Source organism: Aspergillus ambiguus (assembly GCF_047715705.1).
Source record: "Aspergillus ambiguus strain CBS 117.58 unplaced genomic scaffold BDV59scaffold_24, whole genome shotgun sequence".
Taxonomy (NCBI): domain Eukaryota; kingdom Fungi; phylum Ascomycota; class Eurotiomycetes; order Eurotiales; family Aspergillaceae; genus Aspergillus; species Aspergillus ambiguus.
This window is the reverse complement of record NW_027395537.1, coordinates 406,130-432,071: the sequence shown is the minus strand read 5'-3', so window position 1 is coordinate 432,071 and position 25,942 is coordinate 406,130. Positions and strand designations below refer to the sequence as shown.

General features: G+C 53.8%; 11 protein-coding genes across 11 annotated transcripts; 5 read left to right on the top strand and 6 right to left on the bottom strand.

Moving 5' to 3' along the window:
- Positions 1-272: 272 nt before the first annotated feature.
- BDV59DRAFT_66415 (uncharacterized protein) lies at positions 273-1,330 on the bottom strand. The gene is made up of 2 exons (XM_073696878.1): positions 880-1,330; positions 273-829 (listed from the first exon to the last, which is right to left on the bottom strand). The coding sequence occupies exons 1-2, from the start codon at positions 1,031-1,033 to the stop codon at positions 369-371; spliced, it is 615 nt and encodes a 204-aa protein (XP_073546381.1). The 5' UTR covers positions 1,034-1,330; the 3' UTR covers positions 273-368.
- Positions 1,331-3,349: 2,019 nt separating this feature from the next.
- On the top strand, positions 3,350-4,444 carry BDV59DRAFT_182142 (uncharacterized protein). The gene has a single exon (XM_073690341.1). It carries the CDS (start codon positions 3,605-3,607, stop codon positions 4,004-4,006), a length of 402 nt encoding a protein of 133 aa, XP_073546380.1. The 5' UTR covers positions 3,350-3,604; the 3' UTR covers positions 4,007-4,444.
- Positions 4,445-5,892: 1,448 nt separating this feature from the next.
- Positions 5,893-8,743, top strand: BDV59DRAFT_66426 (uncharacterized protein). The gene is made up of 4 exons (XM_073696879.1): positions 5,893-5,894; positions 6,023-7,186; positions 7,240-8,086; positions 8,138-8,743. The coding sequence occupies exons 2-4, from the start codon at positions 6,212-6,214 to the stop codon at positions 8,557-8,559; spliced, it is 2,244 nt and encodes a 747-aa protein (XP_073546379.1). The 5' UTR covers positions 5,893-5,894; positions 6,023-6,211; the 3' UTR covers positions 8,560-8,743.
- Positions 8,744-9,334: 591 nt separating this feature from the next.
- Positions 9,335-12,685, bottom strand: BDV59DRAFT_203515 (glycoside hydrolase family 35 protein; the record flags this gene model as incomplete). Its single annotated transcript, XM_073694284.1, has 6 exons — positions 9,335-10,166; positions 10,220-10,307; positions 10,360-10,431; positions 10,488-10,787; positions 10,836-11,832; positions 11,885-12,685. 6 exons carry the CDS (start codon positions 12,683-12,685, stop codon positions 9,335-9,337), a joined length of 3,090 nt encoding a protein of 1,029 aa, XP_073546378.1.
- A 716-nt stretch (positions 12,686-13,401) lies between these two features.
- BDV59DRAFT_66360 (GNS1/SUR4 family-domain-containing protein) lies at positions 13,402-15,364 on the bottom strand. Its single transcript, XM_073696877.1, has one exon. The coding sequence runs from the start codon at positions 15,261-15,263 to the stop codon at positions 13,635-13,637; it is 1,629 nt and encodes a 542-aa protein (XP_073546377.1). The 5' UTR covers positions 15,264-15,364; the 3' UTR covers positions 13,402-13,634.
- On the bottom strand, positions 15,365-15,925 carry BDV59DRAFT_66359 (uncharacterized protein). Its single transcript, XM_073696876.1, has one exon. It carries the CDS (start codon positions 15,805-15,807, stop codon positions 15,466-15,468), a length of 342 nt encoding a protein of 113 aa, XP_073546376.1. The 5' UTR covers positions 15,808-15,925; the 3' UTR covers positions 15,365-15,465.
- Positions 15,926-17,568, bottom strand: BDV59DRAFT_66358 (uncharacterized protein). Its single transcript, XM_073696875.1, has 2 exons — positions 17,215-17,568; positions 15,926-17,150 (listed from the first exon to the last, which is right to left on the bottom strand). The coding sequence occupies exons 1-2, from the start codon at positions 17,314-17,316 to the stop codon at positions 16,044-16,046; spliced, it is 1,209 nt and encodes a 402-aa protein (XP_073546375.1). The 5' UTR covers positions 17,317-17,568; the 3' UTR covers positions 15,926-16,043.
- On the top strand, positions 17,561-18,126 carry BDV59DRAFT_182134 (uncharacterized protein). Its single transcript, XM_073690340.1, has one exon. The coding sequence runs from the start codon at positions 17,708-17,710 to the stop codon at positions 17,879-17,881; it is 174 nt and encodes a 57-aa protein (XP_073546374.1). The 5' UTR covers positions 17,561-17,707; the 3' UTR covers positions 17,882-18,126.
- BDV59DRAFT_182132 (uncharacterized protein) lies at positions 18,127-19,572 on the top strand. Its single transcript, XM_073690339.1, has one exon. The coding sequence runs from the start codon at positions 18,511-18,513 to the stop codon at positions 19,423-19,425; it is 915 nt and encodes a 304-aa protein (XP_073546373.1). The 5' UTR covers positions 18,127-18,510; the 3' UTR covers positions 19,426-19,572.
- Positions 19,573-21,403: 1,831 nt separating this feature from the next.
- BDV59DRAFT_182131 (alpha-galactosidase A precursor) lies at positions 21,404-22,291 on the top strand. The gene has a single exon (XM_073690338.1). It carries the CDS (start codon positions 21,441-21,443, stop codon positions 22,224-22,226), a length of 786 nt encoding a protein of 261 aa, XP_073546372.1. The 5' UTR covers positions 21,404-21,440; the 3' UTR covers positions 22,227-22,291.
- A 1,480-nt stretch (positions 22,292-23,771) lies between these two features.
- On the bottom strand, positions 23,772-25,284 carry BDV59DRAFT_194291 (uncharacterized protein; the record flags this gene model as incomplete). The annotated part of the gene is made up of 5 exons (XM_073692369.1): positions 23,772-24,122; positions 24,165-24,276; positions 24,310-24,875; positions 24,940-25,182; positions 25,216-25,284. The coding sequence occupies 5 exons, from the start codon at positions 25,282-25,284 to the stop codon at positions 23,772-23,774; spliced, it is 1,341 nt and encodes a 446-aa protein (XP_073546371.1).
- Between the last annotated feature and the right edge of the window lie 658 nt (positions 25,285-25,942).

Genomic DNA, 25,942 nt, shown 5'->3' with positions numbered 1-25,942 from the left:
TCCAGGTAGATGTGTACGAATTATTCGTGAGGAAATTCTACTAGAAGACACGTTTTAAATCCAGTCGGGAGTAGTGTTGAAAGAGCTTACTACATCTGTAGGGCAACATTAGATACAGCTGAGGGGGCTGAGGTATACAATTGGGAGCGAGAAATACATGGTTTAATAGCTGAGTCGACCATTGTTCCCTGAATACAATATTAGTATCGTACGTTCTGGGCATCTAAGATAATTAGACCCGTACAAAAACCCGACTAGTCTCGATACCGAAAAATGCTGTCACGCATCGGTCTACCAGTCGAAAAGTCAGTAACAAACAGTATCCGACTAACCTTCCCACTTCAATGTCTCAACTCGATGGACATTCCTCACGCAAGTCGCGTCGTGAACCAGCCTGTGAAGAATGCCACCCGTGTGCATACCACATCGACGCGCAACCCACATTTTTGACACCTGCCCTGCAGCAGATCACTTCTTTCCGATCCTATTAAGATTGCTGGAGATTCTGGCGCAAACAGCACCATGTCACTGTAATTGAGACACGGAATAGCATCTCCATAATCTGATGTTGAGATCGGTGAAAATGGGGATCCCTGTATTAGAAGCCGAAGAACACGCAACCCCATCCGTAACATGCAAGGATTTTGTAGATCATTGACATTTCGGAATCTCTTTGTAGCTATAAATATCGAGGTCGAGTCAGTGGATGTTTCGATGTGTTGGATAAAAATTCGAGGGGCTCTGTTCCCCATCTGGCACAGTTGTGTTCCGTGCTTGAGTCTCAGTGTCGATGACGGTGGCTGCAGGTGGTGTGGTGTTGATGTGCTAGGTACGTGGTAAGCTGATTTGAGCCCAGAACGCCTCCTTACTTGCCTACATTCGTCGGTGTTTTGCAGACCGACGCGTTAGTCACCCTGCGATTGTTGGAGGGGTTCGTGTAAATGAATTGAACACTGAAGGTACGGGTATGGGTCCTGTTTGAGGCACGAAGTTTGTTAGATTGTTTGTTGGATAGATACTCTGAAGCCGTCATCGGTATTACAGCGAACCGTGTCGGTGGGCCCGAAGTTTTGGGATGCTGACCTCTGAATTCATCCCACTTGGTCTGACAGGGATCCTGGAACTAGTTAAGCTACTTTGCATGATGTTCTGCGTCACCATAACGCGTCTGTCCCAGGTGCATCCGGTATCTGGATAGGCGGGCATACTGCGTACACAATAGTGCCAAACAACACCTACGCACCCAGGAACCCATATCAACCAGAACCAAATCCCGGCCTAACACAGCCCAGTCTATGAAGCTTATCACTTATCGACGGCAGACGCCCGCCCGCACCGTCCCGGGTCTAAGGCGATATCAACCGCTCAACCCCGCTTGGTGGCTTCCGGTTGCAGCGACCTGCAGCATCCACTAATCGTGGGAAACCGTGTCCATCGCCCGGGAGGCCTTCGTTACACGGCTGTTATTGGAGGTCCCAAAGGACTGCTGAATGGGAGAAGGACCGTCCTTCAGATCTTCCAGGTCGCCCGGTCATATGACGGATCCTGATCGAGCCCGTGCGACTCCGAACTCCCAACGGGAACCAGTCAGTGCTCGTTCCTGTTTACCTCTTTGCCTTCCAGCCGCATGGTGTCAGCGTTTCATATCGGACTAGCGGGGCTGCAGTGTATTGCGATCGGAGGCAGCGACGAGGGTTTGTATGAATTAAACAAATCTCAATCTCAGCTGCTGGCTGCGCCAATCATGTCAGGATCTCGTCTGGATGTGCACTCGAGACAGACTTGTCCACGCCGGTGGGATGAAAACATCCATTCCATGCGGGGTAGAAACTCCATCCGGGGGATTTTTGAGTTTGTGTTGGCCCTTCACTCTGCAGTGAGGAATTGACTTTTTCCCTCCGCGTTGATGAATTCCAACGCATGGATATCCATGGTTCTCCTTCGCGGGAGACATCGAACCCCTTGAACTCTAACCATCATTATATATTAATCGGCACTGTCACCAGGCCGGAGTTTGCCAAAACCGGCGCTCCCACGGAGTAGCAGAATCATCATAGCTAGAATGCACTCCGCTCACAAGACCTGCTGTAACCTGTACTCCGCAATTTCGTTTCCCCGGATCATGCTGTTTGGGCGATTCGTCCGAGCACTAGGATTGGGATCATCCTTTGTTGGATCCCTTGGCCGAAGACACCAAGATTTTTAGCCCTGCCCCCCCCCTTTCACCTCTTACCCGCAGAGGGAAAGCGTATGTCGTATCGGAGGACAACGCAGAGATCATGTATTCTCCACGTTCAAGGGGGAGCTTGATGTCATGTTAACTGTGTCCGGGGTTCGACAGTCCTGGAATAGAGGAACGTGCGTCTGACCCCTGGGTCAGGGGCAGCGAACCGATTCTACTCCAGACCCCGGATTTCTGGGCGCGGTTTTTCGCACAAATCGTCATGGTTCCCTATTCCGGTCGGTGTAGCATATACAGAGGGAATCTGAAATTTACGGGGGATTGAGTCCAGCAACATCCACTGCCACTACCTTTCAAGGGCGAGCGGACTGTCCCTCGTGCACGTCAAGCCCCCCTTTCGTTAAGAGGCTCCAGCGAATAGGAGCGTCCAGGAGAGAGCGGGTTCATTTAAACTCTTCCCTTTTGGAGTTGTCCGGATGTCAATCAACGTTGGGGCCATGATGGAGGGGATGATGGTGCCCCGGCGTACGGAGTACGGAGTATTGAGTACTTTGTTCTTGCTGCGTAGCGTGGTTATCTGGATGAGGTTTTCTTCCGTCGTGGGTCCTGCCAAATAGAGCGAATCATCACCGTGAAACTGGCTGGATACTGACGAAGATCCTATTATTCTCCGTACCTTGGAGATGCTGCCAATCCACATCGCGTCTGGTGTTCCCCGTCAGCGAGACTAGAGCCAGTGGAACCATGGTAGACTCAGGTTCGGCGTGTGCTCCGCACCGTATGATCATTTCTCCATCGTGAACATCCCAATCCACGGCACACGCAGTATGGAGAACGCCGTACGGCAGTTACTGGGCCACCGGGTGGAGTGTGTCTTTGGATTTTGTGTAGGCGTATGGCGTAGGCGATGCAGAGTAAGGTGATCCCAGATTGTACGTTATCGTTTTCACTACATCGCGGGTGCGAAAAAGATACTAAAGTGAAGGACGGAAGTTAGGAGTAAAGTGTAAAGTGCGCGGTACCCGGTATGGCACACTGTCGATGCTCGACCGAGATTAATTAATTAAGAACCATTGCCAAACACCACTATCGGACTGATAAGAACTAATGTTTTCCTTTCTTTTTTTTTTCTGTTCATCCGATCCGCTTTTCGTGAGCGGCAGACAGTGGAGCAGAGAATTCGTGGTCCATCGAATGATAGTGGAAGGTTGGGAGATGGAGGGTCCTTATGCACCCGCCGCCGCTGTCTGTCAGGTTAAATGACGCGATGGGAGGGTAAAGTCAGCATCCAACGCTGGCAGCGCGACGTTTCTTGTCGATCGCGCGGGACCTCCTTACATGGATCTGCACCAGCAGGACCGACCTTAAGGGCCAACGTACGTGGTACATACGCAGTACGCAGTACAGCATACCGGTTTAGGGATGGGGATCGATGTTTTATTGCATGGGGTGCGGTATGTAATATTAGAGAAGCCCACGACGCCAGCCAGCGAGCGTCGAGGTGATGGCTGGGTGAGGTCTCTCGAAGGCGCGCGCCTCTTCCAAAAATCCCGTATACTGGCGGATGCCGGGGGCTCTAGCATCTCAGAAAAGCGTGGTGGGTCGCAGATGAACCGCATGCGTCCACTTGGGCTCCCTGTCTCAAGCGAGCTTCATCATCACACCATCAAACTCATCCTGGAACGAGCGTGCAGGAAGAGGATGAGGATGGTGCCCACCTCTCAACCCCGGCCGGAACGGCCGGTCCTCACCGACAGGTCACTTTCATGTGCCTCGCAGGTCACGATCGCAAAGTCAAAACGGATCTGGTGGCGAGCCTATTGAGCCCTCCTCGCTTCGGGGTTCTACATCGGCGGGCGTAAGTGGTGTATGTAAGCGAACGAGGCTGCAGCCAAGCATGCGACCGCTCGAAGAATCGGGACAGAATATCAGAAGAGACTACGGCCATTGGGATTTCACTGAACCGGGGGATAGACGACAGTCAGAGACGAGTGATGGGGGGATGAACCTGGTAAGACAGCAGGCAGGCAGAAGGCAGACAGGAATCCCGATCTTCAGATCGCATTGTTGAACACGTCCTGTTGCGCCACGTTTTCCGTTCAGGATAGCTCCCTAACATGGCACATGTGCCTCCCTGCAGGCAGATTGCGAATGCTCTGGAGGATGGGGGTAGGAAAGAAGGGAGGTGACGTGCGATCAGTCGACATCGGGATAGCTGACATCATTCACTGGGGGGGGGGGGGTTTATGCATATCCAGAAGGCTGGCGATGGGGATCATTTGCTGGGCATCAACCGAGGCCGGAAGTGTAAGGAGCGTTCCTCCGGCGTCTCGTCGATTAGGTTGGGTTTGGTGGAACGAAATGATCCATGGAACCAGGGCGCGGGAAATTCCCAGCGGGTGTAAGAGATTGGGATACCCTGAGTCAGGCCATGGAGAGAAGTGGAGGGAATTATGAAAATTATGAAGAGATGGAGAGATTCTACGGATACTGAGTACGGAGTAGGGAGTCGAGGGAAGGATGTATTTAGTATCCTAACTACTCCGTACTCCGGATAGGTATGTGTATAATCGATACTCCTGGACAGGCAACTAGTACCTAGGAGTCGAGAGCTCTCAGGCCGAACTTCCGCCCAGTGGATTCGTCTGGTGCCCACCAACCCCCGACTCCAGCGTGGATGGCGTTACAGCTAAGAGTTTAGTCACCGTGTGGTCGCAAATCAACCTCCAATTTGTTGTTTACTAGGCAGGTTGGAGATTCTGTCCTGGTTACTGTTGTTGCCTGGCAATTGCCCGGTGTACGGCGCAGAAGATGGAATCTACCAGACGACCCAGAGGAATCAGGAATCATAATAGATTGTCTTACGGATCGATCGTTGGCTTAATATCGGAGGAGAATGTCAGAATGTATGAGCCATGAAGAACCCCTTTCCAGGTAATACGGTATTACTCGATAAGTTACCTTACCTGAGACCGATGTAGATACATGACTGGCAGCAGAGGATTTGACCAGATAAATTCACTGACATCCAGATGGTTCTACACCTCGTGATGAGGATAGAATATTCGATTTTATCTTCTATATTATTCTCTATTTTATTATTATTATGATTATTATGATTATCTTATGATTCACATATTCTAGGTACCTAAGTAGTAACTAAACAACAGGTCGCGTCAGCTGTCAAGGTGAGGGAGTTTCCTTCCCCTAAAAAAATAGTGACCTCCTGATTCTCTTCTCTTCTTCTTCCCCTCCGACTTCTCTTCTCTCCCTCCCTCTCTCTCTCTCCCTCTCCATCTCTTCCTCTTCCTCTTCTTCTCCTTCTCTTCCTCTCCTTCTCTCCTCTCCCAGTCCCGATCGACCCTTCTTCTGCTCCTCCCAGAAGTTCAGGTGTCGTTCCTCAGGATCTGGTCTCTCCCACTCCTCCTTTTCCACTTCTCCTCTTCCACCACCACCGTTTCTTCTCGTCTTGTTCATACTTTCGCCTCCTCCTTCGTTTCTCCTCCATCTCTTGTACATGGATCGACCGTTCTAACTCGTCTTGTTCTCTTGGAGCCTTGTGTTCCGCACCTCTCCTCGCTCCCCCCGGCCCCTTTCCATCGAGCCCTTCGTTTCGTCCGTCTTCGATAGCATTCGTTCTGCATTCTCCGAAGCGTTTCCTTTCCACCTCTTCGCATTTGTATAATCTTATCGTTGGCATTTCTTAGAACAGGTACCTCTCCCCTTCCCCTGATCCCGCTGCCCCTGGTTCCCCATCGCCCGTCATTCCCCTCCCGATCCACCCCATCGCTCCCTCCCTGGTCCTTCTGTGCAATCTTCGCTGACCGTGATGTCGTACAGGATTCCCTCTGCTTTTCCTTTTGTTCTTTCCACACCTTCTTCGTTCTCGATCTCCTCCACTTCTCTTCTCTCCGGCGTCCTGCGGATTCCACCCCCATCCATCCACAACCCACCCCCTGATCCCACGCGGAGACGTCGCCAGTTACGCGTCCGACCGTTTCCCGATCCCCTCTATCCCAGGAGAACACCATGGCTGCTTTGGTACAGACCATTCCGCAACAAAGTGGCACGGTATCGGTGCTCCAGACTCGTCCCTCCTCGTCCTCGGGCACTTTCACCCCGTCTTCGCAGACCTCCACCCCCCAGACCTCCCGGAACATGTCCTGGAACACATACAACGCCGCAGGCAGCTCGGGCAGCTACAGGGTCGGCCACCCGGTCGTGGCCCCTTACGCTTTCACCAGCACCCCCAACCTCTCCAGTTCCGCCAACGCCCAGAACCGTCAGTCATGGACGCCGCAATTGAGGCCCGAAAGTCGGACCTCGTCCGCTCCCTCGGCCCCTCAGGTGTCTCTGGGCCCCAATTTCCCGGGCGTCACCTCTCGCCATGTCAATAATCCTGCAGCTGGTTCTGTATCCACCTCTTCTTCCAACTCCTCCCTCCAATCTTACGTGTCCAAAGACGACACCGCCATTTCGTCCAGGCAGCATCGGAGTGAACCGCCTCTTCGCCCTCTTTCCACCGTCAACCTTCCTTCCCCGTCCTCCTCGTCTTTCATGAACATATCTTCTCCCGTCACTCGCCCGTCCCCGGACCGGTATCGTCGAGGCTTGCGGAGACCCGACAGCGTAGCCGGTGCTCCCCCTACAACGACCGGCTCTGGATCTCCGCGCATGTTACCAGTCACTTCACCCGCGGACGAGTCGAAAGGTCCGACGCCGGATGGCTCTCGGAGCTCGGGACACCATCGCGGATCGAGCGCCGACGAAACCTCGCGTGTGGAGAAGTCTCATCCCGAGCTGGCGAAGAGGTACCGACGCCGGAGTTGGGGCAATATTGACAACGCAGGCCTGATCAATATGCAACTCCACCTCCCGACCTCTTCGCCGATCCCGACGACCGGAGGCCATGACTACTTCGACGAGAACATCCGGCCGCAGTCGGCCCAATCCAACCGAGAATCCCCTGGTAGTCTACACTCTGCCCATTCGTCGACTTCCTCGGTGAGTCAACCCCCACTATCCATGGAAAACTATCCTGTTCTGACAATGGCTAGGTACGCTCCACGGCTCAAGCAGATTCAGGTTCTTCCCACAGCAAAAGTTCTACACCCTCTAGACCATCGCCCTTGTCACAACCCGTGGACGCAAATCCTCCTGCCCCAACGCCACAGAAACAACCGACAGATCGTAAAGAACCTCCTCCCGTGACAGAGAGCATCGCGTCTCAACGCTTGGCCGAACTCACCAAGAACGACCCGAAGAGACTCGGGAAGTCCCGACTGAGAAGGGCCTTCTCGTTCGGAAGCGCATCGGAGCTTCTCAAAGCTTCGGCACAGACCAACGCGAGCAAGCGGGATGCAATTCTGGCAGAGAAGGCTCGGAGGGAGATGCTGGAGGAAGAATTGGGCCCAGAGCAGGCAGCTATTGCAGAACAGCAAGAAGCTGGTGGGCTGGGCGAAAGCATCTACTCTCACCACCAAGGCCGGTTTTTCAACGCCTCCACCGATAACGTGTCGGTTTCGTCTACGGCTTCTTCTGCCTCGATCATGCTCCGGAAGATGGGCAAGGGAATGAGGAGATCGACACGGTCCCTGGTCGGGTTATTCCGCCCGAAATCGGTGATGAGCACATCGTCAAACGACGGGGGTGCCGCTCAGCCGATGACGCCGCAATTGTCCGTGGTGAACGTCGAGGCGGAAAAGAAAAGCGTGTCTGTCAATGCCGACCCCCAAGACCTGCCCCGTGGTGGCACTGTATTCCCCAAAGTGGAGCCCAACCACCCTGATGCGTACGGCCATGAAGATGGCGCGTTTGACAGGTCCCAATCGCGTAAAAGCATTGTAGGGGGAGATCGGGAGCGGGCTGAGGTTCTTGCCGCTGTCCGAAAGGGCATCCTCAAGAGTATGTCTCCCTCGAGCGGAGCGCCGTGATATAGCTGGCTGACCCACACAGAAACCTATTCCGACCCGGCCAACAACATGAAAAAGTCCTCTCAGGCTGTAAACGGCAACGATTCCCCGCATTCTAGCGCTCCCAGCACTCCGGAGGATCAGACACGATCTGGCAATCGGCGATCTGATGCAGTTCGGATTGCTGGGGAAGATGACTATCTTGCGGAGGGCCGCCTGGCGGGCGGCGAGAGCAAGAGCGCCCCGATCACGCCTCAACCAGTGATGCCCAAGAGCCTCGTGTTCAGCCCCCGGATCCAATTCCACGAGACATGGCCGAGTGGAGAGTACGATCGCCGGGGAGATATCGCCACCTGCAATCGATTGACCCCGCTGCTCGCCCAGCAGATCAAGGAGGAACTGAACAACTTCAAGATGGAGATGGAAGTTCACGAGACCTCGAAAATCTATACCCACTTCCTCTGATCCGTTGCATTTTGAACGGCGTTATTTATGGGTGACTTGAATGTCATTACTGTCCGGAGGACTGTTGGATCTTTGAATGACGCGCGGTTCCTCTTTCGCCTTGGTGCCTTGACTTGTAGTAGACCCTGCTTTTCTTAGAGCGTTGTCTTGGCTGCTTCATCATTTCGATTTCGTCGGCTGTCTCCGGAATTCGTCTTTTAATCTCTTCTTGCCCCTGCGTGTTCTGGGTGTTCGGGCGAACCACTTGTCGATTTCCTTTTTTCTCTTCCTCGCTTTTCCGTTTCTCATGCGTTCGCACCTGCAATGGAGGGAGCTAGCTAGCTCAGCTACCTGGATCGGATTTTGGAACCGTCCATGCCTGGGGTCCCATGCCAGTCAGCGCATTGATCTATTGCAACGCATCTATCTATCCCAGCGCCCGCTTACGTCTACGGGTCTCCGTTTCTAATTGTCGTCTACTTTCGTGCTTTTCTGTTGACCTTGCATACGAGCCACCCGGTCGTCCTTTTCCTGTCATTATTTTCCTTTTTTGAGAGCGTGGCAATTGGGCAAATCAACTCTTTGACCGTTATTTCTCATAGTGTCATAGTTGCTACTTTTCCTGCTCCGGTCGTTTCTTGTGCTATGTGACTGGTTGCGGTCTTGTGTCTGGGCTCATCGCCTGGACTGATAAATACAATCAATCGCCCCAGGGTTTTCTATATCGGCAGTTGTAGACCACGTACGTAGATCAAGCAGGTCATGGCTATAGTGTATCCTACGGCATGCATCGCTCCTAAGCAAACTGCATCCTCTCGGCGGTCCATCTCGGCCGCAAGCCCTCCGCTTCGGCCGCAACCCGCACCACATCCAACGAACTATCCGCGACATAGTCCACCCGCCAGTCGAGGGTGAGCTGGGCCCCGGCCTCGCTCTGCGCCCACACGGCCACGCCGATCGTATTCTCGCCCGCGTAGTCCAGCACCCCGCCGGGAACGGGATACACCACCTGATTGCCGATGTGCGGGTAATACCGGCCGTACTGGTATCCGTTGACGAAGAGCTGCACGCGGTACGCCGTTGTCGCACCTGCCGGCGTGCCCAGCACAAACGACACCGACGCGTCCACGCCCCGCGGGAGATGCAGCGGCACCACGGCGCGGAAGAACCGCGCAGTGGCCCCCGTGAAGGACAGGGTCGTCGATGAGCTGCTGCTGCTGGTGGTGCCGTTGGCGACGACCGGCCACGCGCTATCGTCGAACCCGGGTAGATGCCATCCGACGCGTTCCGCGAAGAGCCCGTCTTCGTTGTAGACCCCGCGCACGGGGTCGAGGTCTGTTTCACCGCCGGCGGTGCCGGCCACGCGCCACTGGGTGAAGCGCGGCGGGTCGGCGGACGCGGAGTTGGAGTTAGCGGCCGGGAGGAGTCGCGCGGCGAGGATGCCACGTGGGTTGAGCGCGCCGGTGGTCTGATCGTGGCCCGTGTCGTCGTGGATGATGAGGAGGGTGTTGGTGCTGTTGGGGTGAAGGGCGTTGGCGGGGAAGAGGAGCGTTTTGTTGGCCTGGGAGGTGGTTGCCGTGCCTAGGTGGGCGCCGAGGAAGTGGCCGTTCAGGTAGGCCGACCAGCCGCTTGAGGGGTTAATAGTGTGTCTGTTGGAGGGAGGCTGGGGTGGGGGACGTACAATGCGGCGCCGCCTTGGACGTTGAGGAAGACGCCGGAGGCGGCGTCGGTGAAGGAGCCGCGCCACAGGCGGATGCCGTTGTGGAAGCCTGTTGCGGTTAGTGGCTGGTAGGTGGGCTTGGGCAGGGGTGAGGGTAGTACCGTATTCGTCGGCGTAGAGAACGGGGAGCGTGGCCGGGGGACTGGGGTTCTCCGTTGTCATGTGGTCGGCGTCTGCATTGGACATTTAGCATAGGGATGTGGAGGGGCATGTAGATGCGTGTACGTACCGACCCATGCAGGCCCGGAGTCATCGTAGGTTGGAAGTCGTTCGGGAAGACTGTCTTGCGACTTCCATGTGGTGGAGGATAGTGATGGGAGCGTCACAGCCGGCGGAGGAGCGAGCGACGCAGTAAGACTGCCATATGAAGATCTCGACGTCTTGATGCGCTTGCCGTTCCAGGTGATTGCATTCACCTTCTTGGACGCGAAGACCTCCAGGGCTGTCTGGTTGATCGAGTCACCTCGCAGGGCCAGGGTCGACCCGGACAGGCTCGCGGAGCGGACGAGATATGGGCCCTGGACGAGGACTGTCTTGTGTTAGCATGGGGCGTTAGCATGGGGGGGAGCGTTCTTACCAAGGTCAGTCTCTGGAGCGAGCGGATCATCTGTCAGGGACGGAGCCCAGAAGTTGTACGCAGTAGGGCGATCGAGGAGGATGACGCGCACGCCGTTGTTCAGTTGAAGGACGCTCATCCCCCCGGTCTGAGTGAAGTTCACCACCAGGATATCCTTCTTCCGGGTGAACTTAGCGTTGGAACAATGAGGGCACCGCTCCACCTTGCCGGACTTTGCGCCCTTCACGGCAAACTCGCCAGATTCCCCGGTGGGAACCCAGAGAACGAGGGTAGCCTGCGTGTCCATCACCGCGTGTGTGAGCACTTCCGCAGTGGAGTACAGCAGGGTGTGAGAGAGCCCGAATTGGAAGTCCGTGACGATAATCTTCGACTGGTGTCCGTTGAGTCGAATGGATCCCTCAGTCGGGACCGTAAAGACTCCTGCAGAGGTATTGACCTTCAACCGGAACACCTCGTCCGTGCCGACGGTGCTGTCCGCATGGATGGTGACGTAGAACGCCGCGTTGGTGACCGGGTTGCGCAGCTCGTACCCAGCGATGGCCGGGTTGTTCGTGTACTGCGTGCCGTTGCCGATGCGGTCGGTCATAGTCAGGTCCGTGGCGCTGCGGGTGAAGAGCGCCAGGAGCTTGGTTTCGTAATATTTGCTGCCAATGGAACGGTCCTCTGAGATGGGCGCAGAGTAGTCGTAGCTGGTCGCCGTGACAGGCGCCGCGATGGCGCCCCAGTTGGTGCCGCCGTACAACATGTACAGACTCATGGCCGTCACCCGTTGCGCGATGTTCCACCGGTAGAAGAGGTTCGCAAAGTCAGCCCCCGTGTCCTCGGAGCATCCGCCCTCAGGCCCGGCCCAGGGGTTGTAACTCCCGCCCTGAAACTCAGGCATGAACCCCGGCATCGTGGGCTGCACCTCCTGGAAGTAGTCATAGTACTGCATCACCTTGTAAGGAACGTATTCTCCGTTCGTGGAGGTGCATACGGAGACATCGCAAGTCCAGCACTGGGGCGGTTTAGTCCTGTATGACATGCTGCATAGGAGAGACGCCACTTACAGAAGGGTACGAGTCGAGACCGACGACGTCGACATTTCCACCAGCATTAGACCAGTCACGGCCCCATGAACGCGTGTTCATATTCGGATCGTTGGCAGTCAATGGCACGACGATGCCGTTTTCGCGGGCACTCGCTTCAAGGAGTTCCATATACGCGACAGCCGTCTGGTTGGGGTTCCTATCGACAGGATTGCCGACCCATTGCTCGCCATACTCATTCTCGATCTGATAGCAGAACGTATTGTGGCCGTCGGTGATCTGGTACCGACTGGTGATTTCGGACATTTTCGAAAAGTACGGCTTCCACGCCGCCGTGTACCGCTCATCGTCATTCCGCAGACTTCCATACGCACCGGTCGTTACCCACAGGGGGAAACCGCCAGCGCTAGCCTCTGCGTTGACATAGGGGCCCGGCCGGACAATTATGTACATGCCCAGCTCCTTGGCGAGCTCGTAGATAGGGGTTATGTCGCGGGCTCCAGTCGAGAAGTCAACGGTATGATTGTTGGGCGCGTGGAATGCCCAGCTGGAGTAGAAGGCGAATGTGGTGAAGCCAGCAGCTTTGATCTTCTCGAGAATGTCACGCCAGAGACCCGGGACTGGGATGCGCCAGTAGTGGAATTCGCCCGAGAAGACGAAGACGCGCTGGCCGTGCACCTGAAAGCTGTAGTGGTCCCATTGTACGACGGTATTCAGGCCGTTATCATGGAGAGGCCATTCGGAGCTGGTGTCGTTTTGGGCTGCCGCAAACAGTCCAATACTCGCGAGGAGAAAGAACAGGAGCTGTGGGAGACGCGCCATGGCGCAATTGCGAGACGATTTCCTTTGGAAAGAAAGGCGAGTAAAGACATTGTTGGGTTTGGTGAGAGACTTCTAATTTATACAGATTGGACCCCTCAAGCAACAGGGGTCCCACTGATTCTGACGCCAATGGCTCTGAATTGGTTCTAGATTGCATGGAGTAGTGAGAACATCCCACCGGACTTGTCAAGTGCGGAGAACGAATCTAGAGAGTAGGCTGGTTTGTCGCTAGCGATACCGAGGTGGAGAATCGCGCGGACTGAAATGATACTGCAGGGATTCTCGTCCATTTAACCGACTGGGCGGATGTAATTTTCCGTCCAACGAGGGGTGTCGGTTGGACAGAATGCTGGACGGGAAGAAACTGAAGTTGAAGTTGAAGATGAAGGGAGGGGAGAGAGAGAGAAAGACAGGCGGGCACATGACCATACACTTCCCTAATAGGTAACAAGTAGGACCGAGCATCTAGATGAACGCTGACCATGATTACATTCGCTTAAGATATTATGCATCTTTAACCTCATAATGCATCACATACAAATCCACTTTTCAACGCCGCCGTATAAGACATATGTACAGACACCGCTCTATCGGGGAGTTAACAGGTAGCAACAAAGAGATCTGAACGAAACCGACACAGAGCCGGGGATTATCAATAATACATGAAACCATAACCTATTACTGGAGACCCTCCGGTAAGTGGAGTGCCCCGTCTGGATGGTGCGGTGATCGGCCCCCGACGATGGAGACTCTTGGAGCGCTGGCGGAGCACTTCCGGTATCTCGCAGACGGGATGTTGGACTGGGGACACTCGGAAGAATGCATTGATCGAGCGGGTTAGGTGCAACCTCCGCCAGAGAGGAAACCGACCAAACCGATCTGCAGGGATCAATTGTCCCAGCAGGAGAAAATGAAGTAATCGACGTCCAGACGTCCACGGCACAGTGACCTAGGCAGATCTTTCCAGGACTCCGAAGGGGTTCTTGCTCTGCGCACTGGGAGAAGATGCCGAGCTGCTGAAGTCGTCCTTGGTAGCCTTCTTGGCGCCCTTCTTGGAGGAGACCGGCGAGAAACCCTGGTCGGACTCGGGCTCGCTGGTGGTCGCGCGGGCTTTCTGCTTGGCCGAGGCACGGGTGCGGATAGGCGAGTTATCGACGGGGGCTTGCTGGGCCTTCTTGGCGGCTGACCGGGTGGGCTTGGGCTTGTTGGGGACGTCGTCTTCGGTCGCCTCGCTGGTTTCACCGTTCACTTCGACAGACTTCTGGATTTCGCGACTCACGCGCTTGAGCGCATCCAGTCCGGCCTTTTCGGCGGCGTGCATATGGGTTGGCTTCTGGGGACCGGGATCCTTGCGGTACAGGTACGAACGGACGAAAAAGCGGACGAAAAGGTAGGTCAGAGGCAAGAGGTAGCTGACGTTGAGCCAGATAGCGAATCCCTCACCCGAAGTGTCCATGCAGGTCACCATGGGGCCGACGCGGCCCGACTGGGCGGAAGCAGTGGTTCCCGATTGATGACCGACATTTTCGGCGATGCCTTCGGCGCCCGCGGCGCGGAAGCCAAACTGCTTCAACCACGATCCGACCCCGGCCGAAGCGGTAGCCGCAGCCGCAGCGCCGGCGGAAGCAGAGCTGGTTTGACCGACGGGGAGGGTGTAGTGGACGAACAGGTAGGATGCAGCCATGGTGGTTCCAATGAGGAACTGGGTGATTTGCATGGAGGTGAGAGAGCGCTTGATGACGGTGGGAACGCGGATATGCAGGGCGGTCAGGGTGTAGTAAGTGTACATCATGGCATGAATGCCGGAGTTGACCAAGGTGAAGATCCAGATAGGCGGAGCGATGTAGCGGATGCCGGCCCACATGCACATCATGGCGCCGGCGTGGTGGTAGGTCTGCAGGGTAGAGCTCTTCTTACCCTTGGCCAGAATGATGGCCGTGTCCAGGACCTCGTAGAACTTGGACAGGTAGAAGATCCAGCCCAGGTAGGCCAGACCCTGGTTCCACATGCGACCGACATCGGTGGGATCGGGCAGACCAGCGTCGGTCAGCTGGAACTGGGGGGCACGAATGGTCCATTGGTCAACGAGGGGGTCGTACGTGGCGGCGTTGCCGTAGCCACGCGGACCATTGATCTTGCAGAGTGCATCGGTTACACCAACGAGACCGTTGGGGTCGTTGCGGTCGGGCCAGGAGTTCCGGAAGGCCTTGACCATGCCGGCGCAGGTCCAGGCGGAGTAGATGGCGAGGAAGACATTGTGGAGGATGACGAAGAGCTTGAACAATCGGGAGTGACTGAAGGCCCAGGGCTTGTAGCCGCGACTCTTGTTGAGGCGATTGAGCAGGACGACGGTGACAGCGTAGACGCTGGCGATGGTGATGGGAACGCGCACGTCCAGGAGCTGAGCATAAAGGGCTGGGGGGATGTTGAAGGGTTGGTCCCAGGTAGGTTCATCAATGAGAGGTGCCGGCAATGGCTCCGGGAGTTCGCTGGGAGGGAATTTCAGGAGCGAAGCCGGAGGAAGAGCGATGCGAACGACCGCGGGACCGGACGAGGTGTCCACGGGGAGATCGAACATGATGAATGATTATGTTCTTTTTCTTCGAGCTGGGTTGAGGTCGTCAAAAATCTTGATATATGGAGTGGAGTATGGAGTCGAGGGGAAGTTGGCGTTGGAGTCGAAGATTTAAGCGGAGAAAATTGCAACGACCGAAAGAGGCAAGCCGGGGGGTGACGGACGGACGGACGCGATTCCAGCGATTCCACACCTCAGTATCGCTCTATTCTCTCGAATCCAGGATTTCCAGAGGAACGAGGATGGAGAAGAGGCACCATCGCCATGAAGAATCCCTGGGTCCGGTCGAGTATATGGTGGAGCCGGCGTGCATTTTGTTGGGAAACCGTCGCAGAAAAACCTCGGTCCCAACATTCTTGGGGCTTGTCGGCTTGTGATGGCTGATAGAGGTCAATCTTTCCTGAAGAGGACAACACCCGGGGGATTTGCATGGACGCAACGGGGGTGAGGGAGCAGTGGCAGGCGCAGGCCGGCGGAAGAGGAAGCGGACGAGCGATGAGATCACCAGAGGATGCTTTCTCCACGTTCCCAACCCGTTCGTTGACATCCGGGAGTTCTTCTCCGTCGCCTTGTATGTGCTTAGGTCAGCACCTACTCCCGCCGATCGCACGTGACCATGGTTCTCGAAAACCGGTGGAACATTCGGCCGGTTCCACAGCGCTCATATTCACAGTCCTATTCTATCCTATCCGAGTACTCCTCAGTATGTAATACATTCCAATCCATCCAACCTTATCTCTCGTTTCTACACCCTTATACGCAGTAATCACTCGTAATTTCCGCTCAGCGGGGTTTCGTGTTCAACGGCACCGGCGGTGGCCCAGGTGAGCTCCCTCCCACAGGACTCGACCGGATCTCCGCTCGCTTGGGGGGCGGCGGTGGTGGCGCCTTCTTGCGAGCAACCGTCTCGGAATCCATGCTGGTTGTCGACCGACTCGGTGCGGGAATTGTCGGCCCGGCAGGGGTCACCGGAGCATGCGACGACGGTGCCGATCTCCGGTCATCGATAAAGGATCCGATCCGTTGGCCCAGCCCACTGATCCTTTGCTTCCCGGCGTCGATCTTGTCCCCGTGTCGCTCCCGGAAATCATGGATCGCCGATGACGCGCTTTGCGCCGTGGACGGTGAGGCCGGCTGGTACGCGTTTCCTGCAGCCGGCGGCGGAGCAGCCCGGGACGGAGACGAGGAGCCGGTGCGCATCTGCGAAAACCGCGTCTGGAGTTCGTTGACGGGCGCTTGTCCCGCATAGCCGGTGTTCGTAGAGGCGGTGCTGGGGGAATGATCAGAAGCCCCTCCATTTCCGATGCCGAATGCTGGAACCGACACTCCCGCCCGCGAGAGATTCGACGTGGCATTCTGATTCAGACATCCCTCCAGCGGTTGTCCAGACGAGTGAGGCGAATACGCCGGCGGTGGGGAGGGCGAATGGGGGGCCGGCGTAGAATTAGTGCGGGCGGGAATCCGGGGTGGAATACTCGGTCTCGGCCGCGAGGAGTTCGCAGAAGCCACGGATTCCGCGGGGGAGTTCACCCTCCGCACCGGAGGAGGCGGTAGAGTACTGGGATCGACCCCGGTTCGGTTGGCACGGTATGGGAGCGGCGGAGGGGCCGGTTTTCGAGCCTGCTCTTCTTGAGCCCGCTGGGCCTCAAGCTCGGCCTCTTCCTGCTGCTGTTGGTACAGCCGCTGCTGATGGATCTGTTCCTGGGACAGTGGCGCGCCTAAGCCTCTCCGATCCGGCGTAGTCTCATTCGGAAGGGCGGCCGGGCCATGGTATTTGATATGCTTTGGGGGCGGACCAAACGACGCGGGATCCTTGAGAGAGGACAACGGGGCGGAGACATGCTCTTGCTTCTCGCTGTTCGGGTCTCGTCCTTTGCCCATCCATCCGGCCTGCAGCTGGAAGTTAGCCAATCAATTCGGACAATCTCACCAACAAGCCGACATGGATACGAACCACTTGATTGATGCCTTTGAAATCGCCCCGCCAGCTCTCCTTCCCCCCTTCACGACCCTTGGGGTGCCAGCCCTCCTTCATAACCTTGCTAAAACCACTCATGATTGACGAGGCAAGTTCACCAGCGAATCCAGCGCAAAGCCTCGGGGAAGTTGCTGCAGTGATGGAGATCGGCTGGAGAGGCGGCAAGTCTTGTCCCTTCCCAACGCGGCTTAGGCGGCAAGTCCCGTGGGGCTGATGTGTCAGCCGGAACGCGTTATCTAATCTCCGCACTTCCGCTTTCCGGGGTAATCACGTGCGCCTTGTAGAAGCCCTACTTTCTTCCAACTCTGCCCCCGCGTGCAAATGAGATGCGATAGAAAGTCGTTGCGGAATGCGACATCAAGCCTTGCGTGTTGTCCTCACAGACTGATTGGCGGCTCCGTGCACTTAGACATTTGGCCCCCATGAAGGCCACGCAACCCTGCCTCGTCTGACAAGCGCTAAGACTAGCATGTCGATCAGACCAACTGATCGTCAGCCTCGAAGAGCCAAGTTCGTATCCATTTTTGAGGCTGTGGTCATGACTACTGCGTATGTTGTCTGTCTTTCAATTATCCATCTCTTGGGGATAATCATGCTGTCTTCTCTATATCTGAGAGAAAGGCGCTACCCATCGTCACAGTAGCCGCCGGCGCCCCTTCGGCGCATAACCTTCTGGCTATCCGTCCTCGGTGCGGTGTCTCGAACTTTCCGCGAGTTTTATCTGCAGGCGCCCATCTCCTTCGTACCTAATGGTGGGGAGCACTTCGTGTCTTAGCGTCTGCTACACCTCGTGCTGATTGGGGGCTGCGCCCATTGATAGTCATTCTATACTTGGGAGCCGCTCGGAGCTGCGCCATCGTAGCCTTACTCTTTGTTTAGGACGTGCTAATTCCTTTTGTCTTTTTTCTTTTCTTTTAGTACATGTACAGCCCACCTCTCCAGTATTTCTCCCGAATTTTCTTCTTTTTCCCTCCTGATGTTGTATTGCGGCTCCGCGATGGTATCTAATATGGAGAGGACGAAAACCATGCTTTCATCCTGTTGATAGACTACCTAGGTACATGTTAGGGTATGCTTCCCGTCACTGTAGCCTCACCAAGGGTATGACCACTGATTTACTCGAGGTAGACTGCTTGCCTCGTCTCTCCAGCTTCCTATCTTACCGCTCCATGCTGGAAGCCGTTACCGAAGTCGACTATACCACAGACCAGAATTTTATACCCCCGATTCCCGACGAAATAATTTACCCACCTGCAAATACAAATATCCATAATGATAAATCCCACTCGTGACCCGGACTCCGTTACTGGCACTGAAGGTAGACCTGGAGAAGGAACCGATCCGCCTCAGCCTACGGACCATACCTCCACACATACTTATACCAACTCGGGGAAAGAGACAACGACAGCGCATGAAAAAATATCCACACCGCCATCTGAAAACTCAGCACCCCCAGAAAACTCCCCGTATCCCTTACCGACACCTACCTATGAGACCAGCTCCCAGATCCCATCTACACTCGAACCAACGAGCACATCAGAAGTCTCTACCGGGGAAGATGGTGCAGACAACGACTCCGGAGGCGGCGGCCTCCCCACGACCACAAAAGTCGCCATCGCCGTGCCAGTGGCAGTCGTAGGGACCATCATCCTAGCCGCGCTGCTGTTCTTCCTCCTGAAACGCCGCCAACGGAAACGACCCAAGAACATCGTCACCTCGCCGTCCCAGACGGAAATGAGTCTCGGCCCCGCCGGCTCTCAGCAACAATCCGGCACGGTCTGGAATCCCCAACCCGCGCAAGTGAATTCCTCCGCCGCATTTGCAGCTGCCTCGATCCCGCGCCGACCAGTCCCGCAGAATAGCGACCAGGAGGATCCGTCGCAAGCCCAACGAGGCATGTCTTCCGAGTCGAGCCGCGGGCAGAGTCGATTTAGAGAACACGACGATCTGGAGGATGCGCCGAGTGGGGCGCCGGTGGTCGTCGCGGGGCAAAGAGCCTCCACAGACCGGCCGCGCTCCCAGGAGGAGCGCCCGCAGTCGCCGTTCGATCATCCGCTGGATGACGCCATGTCGGATATATCCGAGTTAAGCGGACGGAGATCACCCGCGCACCATCGCGGCCTGGACGACGATGCCTCTTCTGTGTCATCGTTCGAGGATGACGCTGGTCGGAGATCGAGAACTTGAAGGCTTGTGTGTTGGCTAACAGGGTAGCTTGGCTATTAAATTCCATATGAATGGTAACGTTGACTCGTTTATCTCTTGCTTATGCTTACTGTATGTACCGGTGTCGAGGTCTCGTAGTTGTGAAAGTATGATCAGGTCGAGATAAGATCCAAAAATCGGTAGGGATCATACGGCGTTGATTAAGTAGATCACAAACCTACCCTCTCGTCGTATGCTTCTTGATTGGTGAGTTGGCGGACTATCCATATGAGGATACGAGGTCGGTCTCGGCGATGTAGAGGAAGCCTCTTGCCAAGAGAATCCATCGCCATATAAATCGAACAGCTACATCCTCGTCCCGCTTCAGACGTCCGGTCAACACATTCTCCGCCGTCGTCCGCACTAGAAATAGTTAGTCTATCGACCATCCCCTCCGAAATCGTTCTCGAGATATGCGGACAACTCGAGACGCCCGAGGACCGTCTGAGCCTGATACGGTGCTCGAAACGTTTCTATAAGATATTCCTGCCATTGCTCTACCAGCGGCCACGGACCGGTGGCAAACTCCTGCGCCCGATCGCTCAAGTTGTTAGTACCTTTTCAAGCAATCCCTTGCTTGCAGCATGCGTTGATACTGTACAACTCTCCGCCTGGGAAACGTATATGGGATTTAACTGCGCCGACTTCGAGAAAGCAATGCGCCTATGGCGGGAAGACAGCGACGACGAGCAGCTAATGTTCTCACAAGACGGCAGTGTGCGACTGGAGACCTTTGATTTTGCGCCTCTTCATGAGCAAGCAAAGTGCGTCACGCGGTCCGAAAAACGAGGCGAAATTCTGGGTGGATGAGATCATGATAGGCAATGCAGACGCATGGATTGGACTGCTTCTCACTCTTCTACCCAACCTCCGGCGTCTAGAGGCGGAGTTTCCCTTCGGCGCACTGTGGGTGCATTACGTGATAAGATGGGCAAGAACTGGACACTTTGGGTCGATTCCTGCTTTCCCATCGCTTTCGGAAATCTAGTGGATTGGAACAGGAATAACACAAACATTACTCACAAGCACATAGTGCCTTTCTTCTTGGTTCCGTCAACGTGCCGATTCTACGCGACGAATCTGTGTGGTGAGTCAGCCTATGGTATTGATGAGTTATCTGAGTCCACCGAGATACTTGGAAAGTCGTCTGTCACACATATCGATATCGAGGGATGTGATAGCCGCTGGGACCTGTTGAAGGTGATAGGCTTTTGCGAACGCCTCCAATCGTTCAAGTACAACCACCGTGGCTGCTCAAACTTCGATCTGCATGCTCTATACAGAGCCCTCCTCCCGCACAAAGGGACCTTGAAGATGATATGGCTGGATATTCAGGCGAGGTTCCCTAGCCACAGAGATAATCGCCTTTGCGATGGCCCACTCCCATTCTTCCGGGGGTTTTACTGCCCTGAAAACACTCCATCTCCGAATGAAGAGCTTGCCGGTTTTTGGCTAAGATTCGGAGGAGAATCACCCCGGCGTGAGTTTTGCGCAAACGCTCCCGGCTTCAATTGAGACGTTACAAATCAACGACACCGGGGGTTCAGAACAACGCCGTATCCTGGCACAGAAGATACAGCACCATGTGGACCACGAATTGGATTCCACGCCAGCACTATCCCGAACTGACTTAACGGCTTCGCTCAAATTACCGGAGACGACGAGATTGCTAGAGGAAGCGATTAGGGTGTGTACAAAGGCAAATATTGAATTTAATATGATGTGATCGGATGACAACATAGCTCTTGCCGGGTCATCTTTGGACAATATGCACACAGAAAGTAAACGCCTTCGTTTATTCATCATGGCTAGGACGTTGAACAAGATGGCGGCGGCTTCGTCCAATCGGCGTGAGTAATTCAATGCAGGAGCCCGGCTTAGCGTTCTCGCCTGCCACCAGGAATTAGGACAAAAGGGCCTCGCGCCTGGCTGCTCCCACGCTGTCACTGCTACTTTGAAGCCCTCATCTTGATTGAAGTGCTCTGCCTTCTCTCAAAATGGATGGCCGGCAAAGGATTGAATTACTACAGGCCGAAGCCGACGATAATGACCTGAGCTTTGTTCGTCTTTTGGTCGACGGTGGGGCCGTTAAATACATTACCATTGAACCCGGTCTCTACAGTTCTATAGACATATGTTTTGGCCCGTCACTGGCTTCTATCCTACCTGAATTGCCCCCCGGAGACTGGAATGATGGATTAGTTGCTAAAGATATTAACGACGGTCGACCGCATTTTGCATCCGTTAACCTAACCCAGTTCCCTGGGGTCCAAAATACTTGGCATACAGTATACGTCGATTATCTAGATCTTTCAATCGGGCGGCAGCTACGAACGGGTATTTATGAAGTTAAATGTTCATCGTTTGATAATATTGTCGTTGCCAAGTTCGCCCGGTTCGACTGGGAGATTCAATATATGGAGAACGAGACAACAGCATATCAATGGATATCTGGCTACAATATCGGGCCCCAATTCCTTGGCCACTTGACTGAAAACGGCCGGGTTATCGGGTTCTTGATGGAACATATAACCAATGCACGGCACGCAGGGCCTCAGGACGTGACAGGTTGCAAAGAGGTATTATCTCGGCTACATGGTATAGGGATCCGGCATGGAGATACAAACCGTTTCAACTTCCTTATTCGCGATTCTAAAGCTACCTTGATTGATTTCGACACTGCTCGGAAATGTGATGACCGAGATGTGCTTCAGCAGGAATTGGATGGCTTAACCGCCAGCCTAGAAGATCCCTCGGGTAGAGGGGGTGGAGGTCTTATTTGAAAGCGCCTTGCCAGTATCGTGGGCGAAAAGAGGACAGGCCGTTATCAAAGTAAAATAGTCATGGGAATCCTCCAAATATAACAAAATCTTGTTTCAGGCGTCCATCGTTGATCTATAACTCCAGCATAGTCATCTTCCAAGTCTTGCAGTATGTGTCCTTATTCGACTCAAATGCAGCCGAGATGCGACGGATAAGAAGTAGTGTCACAGCCCAAGGAATATTACCATTTTATTCATAAGGATGTAGGAAACGCCAAATCTCGTTACTAGTGAAGCCATAATTAAAAGCTCGGGGGACAGGCACGTCGGCCACTTTACAGAATTTAAGGATGGCATATACTCTGGGAATGAATTAGTGAGTCAGTTATGGAAGAATAATTGCTAGTTGGTGGTACTAGAAGCCAAACTCTTCAATAACGCGAATATGAGAATGGCAGTGAGCGTAACTCATGGGAGATCCGCATCCCCCACGCGGGCAGTTGCTCAATCTCGCATTTTTTTATCATAAGATTTTATCGCACGCTCAAGAGGCGTGGGTTGTACCAAGTCACCGCAGATGGTGGGTGATTGGGCTGTGAGTTGGATGAGTGAAATATCTTACTACGTACTACGTAGTAGTAGGTACAGTGCGCGGCGAACCCACTCAACCTGAGGTTGAATAAAACTACCTACTCCGTAGAGAATGGATCAGCGATAATTCCATGCCCGCATGGACTATATAAATTGGATGCATTTACGCAAACTTCTCGGGTACAATGCATCCAAGGACCTACCAGAATTCATTGATGTCCTTCTCTATTTGATGCGTGCGGGCTTCGAATTACACTGCTTTAAGGTCATCTTGACTGCTGAGCCCAACGCATTGAATAAAACTGGAAAGAAAAAAAAAATGAGAAAGTCGGCAATGATGGTATGTCTTCTAGGTGCTGGTCCGATTAGAGAGCTCACAAGGCTGTAACATCTGATGTTTTCCTGCTTGCTATTGATACAGCATGTCTGACCTGTGTTTAGAGGTACAGGTCGTACTCGCAGGAAATGCATAGCTAAACAATATAGGATTAGTCATGTCCACCAGAGCCAACAAGAGACCCTGTTTCTGGTGATGACAATTCAATATGTGATCAACTACCTAAAGGAGTGCAAGCCATCATGTTCATGAAACTAGCCGCTGGGGTACCAGTACATCGACTGTAGCAGGAAGTATGCAGAAGTCTACTGGGCCAAGGAACAGCACTGCCGTCAACCGGGGATCAATCGCGAGCACCCCGTCTCATAACTCGGTAGATAGCGTCGAGGCAGCACGGAGGCAGGCATTGCTTAGTGTCTATAAGATTTGCCGAACAGATGATATCACTGACTGCCTAGGACCCCAAGGCGGCACAGTAATTGAGTACCAGTGATGCTTCTGCACGGTGGAGTCAAGAAAAATATGATGCAACCTAAAAAGGTCGCTAATCTCTATGATATTGGATCGGGAGATTTTGTGAATCAGAAGAAGTGATGCTGGTGGTAACCCAAACTGGAAGAACCGAGTGTCCATCCCTATCATACATACACTTCTCCGCTCTTGTCGCTGTTGAAAATATCTCGGACTTCCTGGACATACTGGGCCAAATCGTTAAGCCTTGAACCTATGAAGGATCTCATTTCCGACACCCAAAATGGCGATACAGCGGCATGCAGGTTCTTTTCTGGTGGCTCCTCATAAAATGGTTGCAAATGGTCTTCAAAAATATTGAATAAGCTCTTGGGCGTTTCCAAGGCATTCAGGTACCAGTAATGGCGTTGGTCCCAAGCGCGATCCATAGTTAGCGCCAGAGAGTAGACTGTGTTCTTATAGTAAAGGGGCGAATCGGTCTCTTCTTTCCTAATGGCATCAGTGAACTGCCTATAGCGCTTCCCACATGTTTCGTACCCTGGGCCAGTACGCCGATCAACCCTCTCTCCCGTGAGCCAGTACGGGACCAAGAGATTCTCAAGGGGTAGTGAGCATGCCCATTCTATGTCAATGATATGCCTAATGTTCCAGTCGCGATCGACAAAAATGTTGCTAGCATGCATATCTGTCAGATGCATCACGAACGGCCCGTCGCGAAGAGAACTATCCGTAAACTGGGGAAGGGTAGCCCGCATAAGTACCAGGTCTGCAGCTTGACGACAGGCGTCATTTTCATCGAAAATAGCATTTCCTTGAAAACGGAGTCGATTGTCGTGGCTAGCAAGTAGGTCCAGGTAGAGCGTATCAGCGCTCATATAAGTTGTGTCTCGAGCGATTCCACTTGGGATATTCCAATTCTCCAGTTGTTGAAGATGGCGAAGTAAGGGACGGTTGGGCAAGCTTAACTGGCCGTCATTGCTAATAGTCCAGGAGCCAATTCGAGGCTGCGGAACCTTGGCCAGTGAGATGATAATCTTCGCCATGCTTTTGTGGAGGTTCTGCATTTGTGTCTCGGTATGAAATGGACTGAATGTATCAGAGAGAATCTGCTCATCTTCGCCCTCAATCCAATCAATCAGGGTATAGCCGTGGTCCAAGAAAGCCGTCCTCATGTGAGGAATGTAATCACAGAACGCTGTTCTTCCACAAACTCGACTGAAGAGACGCCAAACAAAGCACTTTAACCTTTGCCAAGGCGTGAGGACTCTAGGCTGGAAGAACTGAAATCATTATTAGGGAGAACAGCAGCAGTTGAAGAATCTTGGTGGTACGTACACTGAGTCCACCAGAGACCCCAAAACCGCGCAGTGTTGGAATTGGTACATCTGGGCAGTTCTTCCCTATCCAGATATATGTCGCAGCCTCGCACCGTAACTTTTCCTCGCAATTCCCGGGATAGAAGTCTTCGCCCACTTTATAAGGCAAAGGAACCCGGAATGCCATCTTAGGGAGGGGCTGCCTTGGCTGGTCGATGAACACCGGAATGCAGATATTGAAGCTCCCATGTACCCAGAAGATCTTTTTTCCGTCGATCATGGGAGGTATGCGTACCAAGTCCAAGTTTGCCAATCCGCAATGAGACGCCACAATACTTCTGATATCTTGTCTGCTCCTATCCATTTCATCATAAAAATCCCTTCATTTCTCGGAATATTGCAATATTGCTCTCATGTCATCCTCATCATCTTCGGCCTTAGACAGCGTCACTAAGCCGCACAGAAGAGCCTTATGTGGTTTACCGGAAACAGTTGTGTTGTTGATCCGGTCAGCACAACTCCTTTCTGGAGGAGTATTGTAGACACAGCCATCTTCATCAGCTGGAGGTGTAGAGTCTTCATCCGCATCCTGGGAATGAGGCGACGCTGTTGCTTGTTTGCTTGTCTAAAGGAGCAGTGTCGGCAGAAGAGAAGCAGGAACTCCCATACTTCGTGCTGTGACGTATATTGCTGTATTTGCTTGGGAAAGTACACTGGAGGCTCTTGACATATTAGTACACTACCTACATAGGTACACTTCTATCATCCAGCTGCATATTCGTAACAAAAATTTTGTCCGTACATGGATTGTACGAATCGATGCCCTTCTACCATGGGGTTGTATTATTTGAGTTCAAATGGAGTACCGTACTACGATATTAGTGCTATTATGCCAGGAAATCTCTGTAAAAAGTTATTCTGGTCTTTCATTTATAAAGGAACAGCAGTCAAAACTACAATCTCATACACTTTGCTCATAGCCACCCGCTGTCTGCGTTCTTCTATTCATCCCCAGTAGCGTA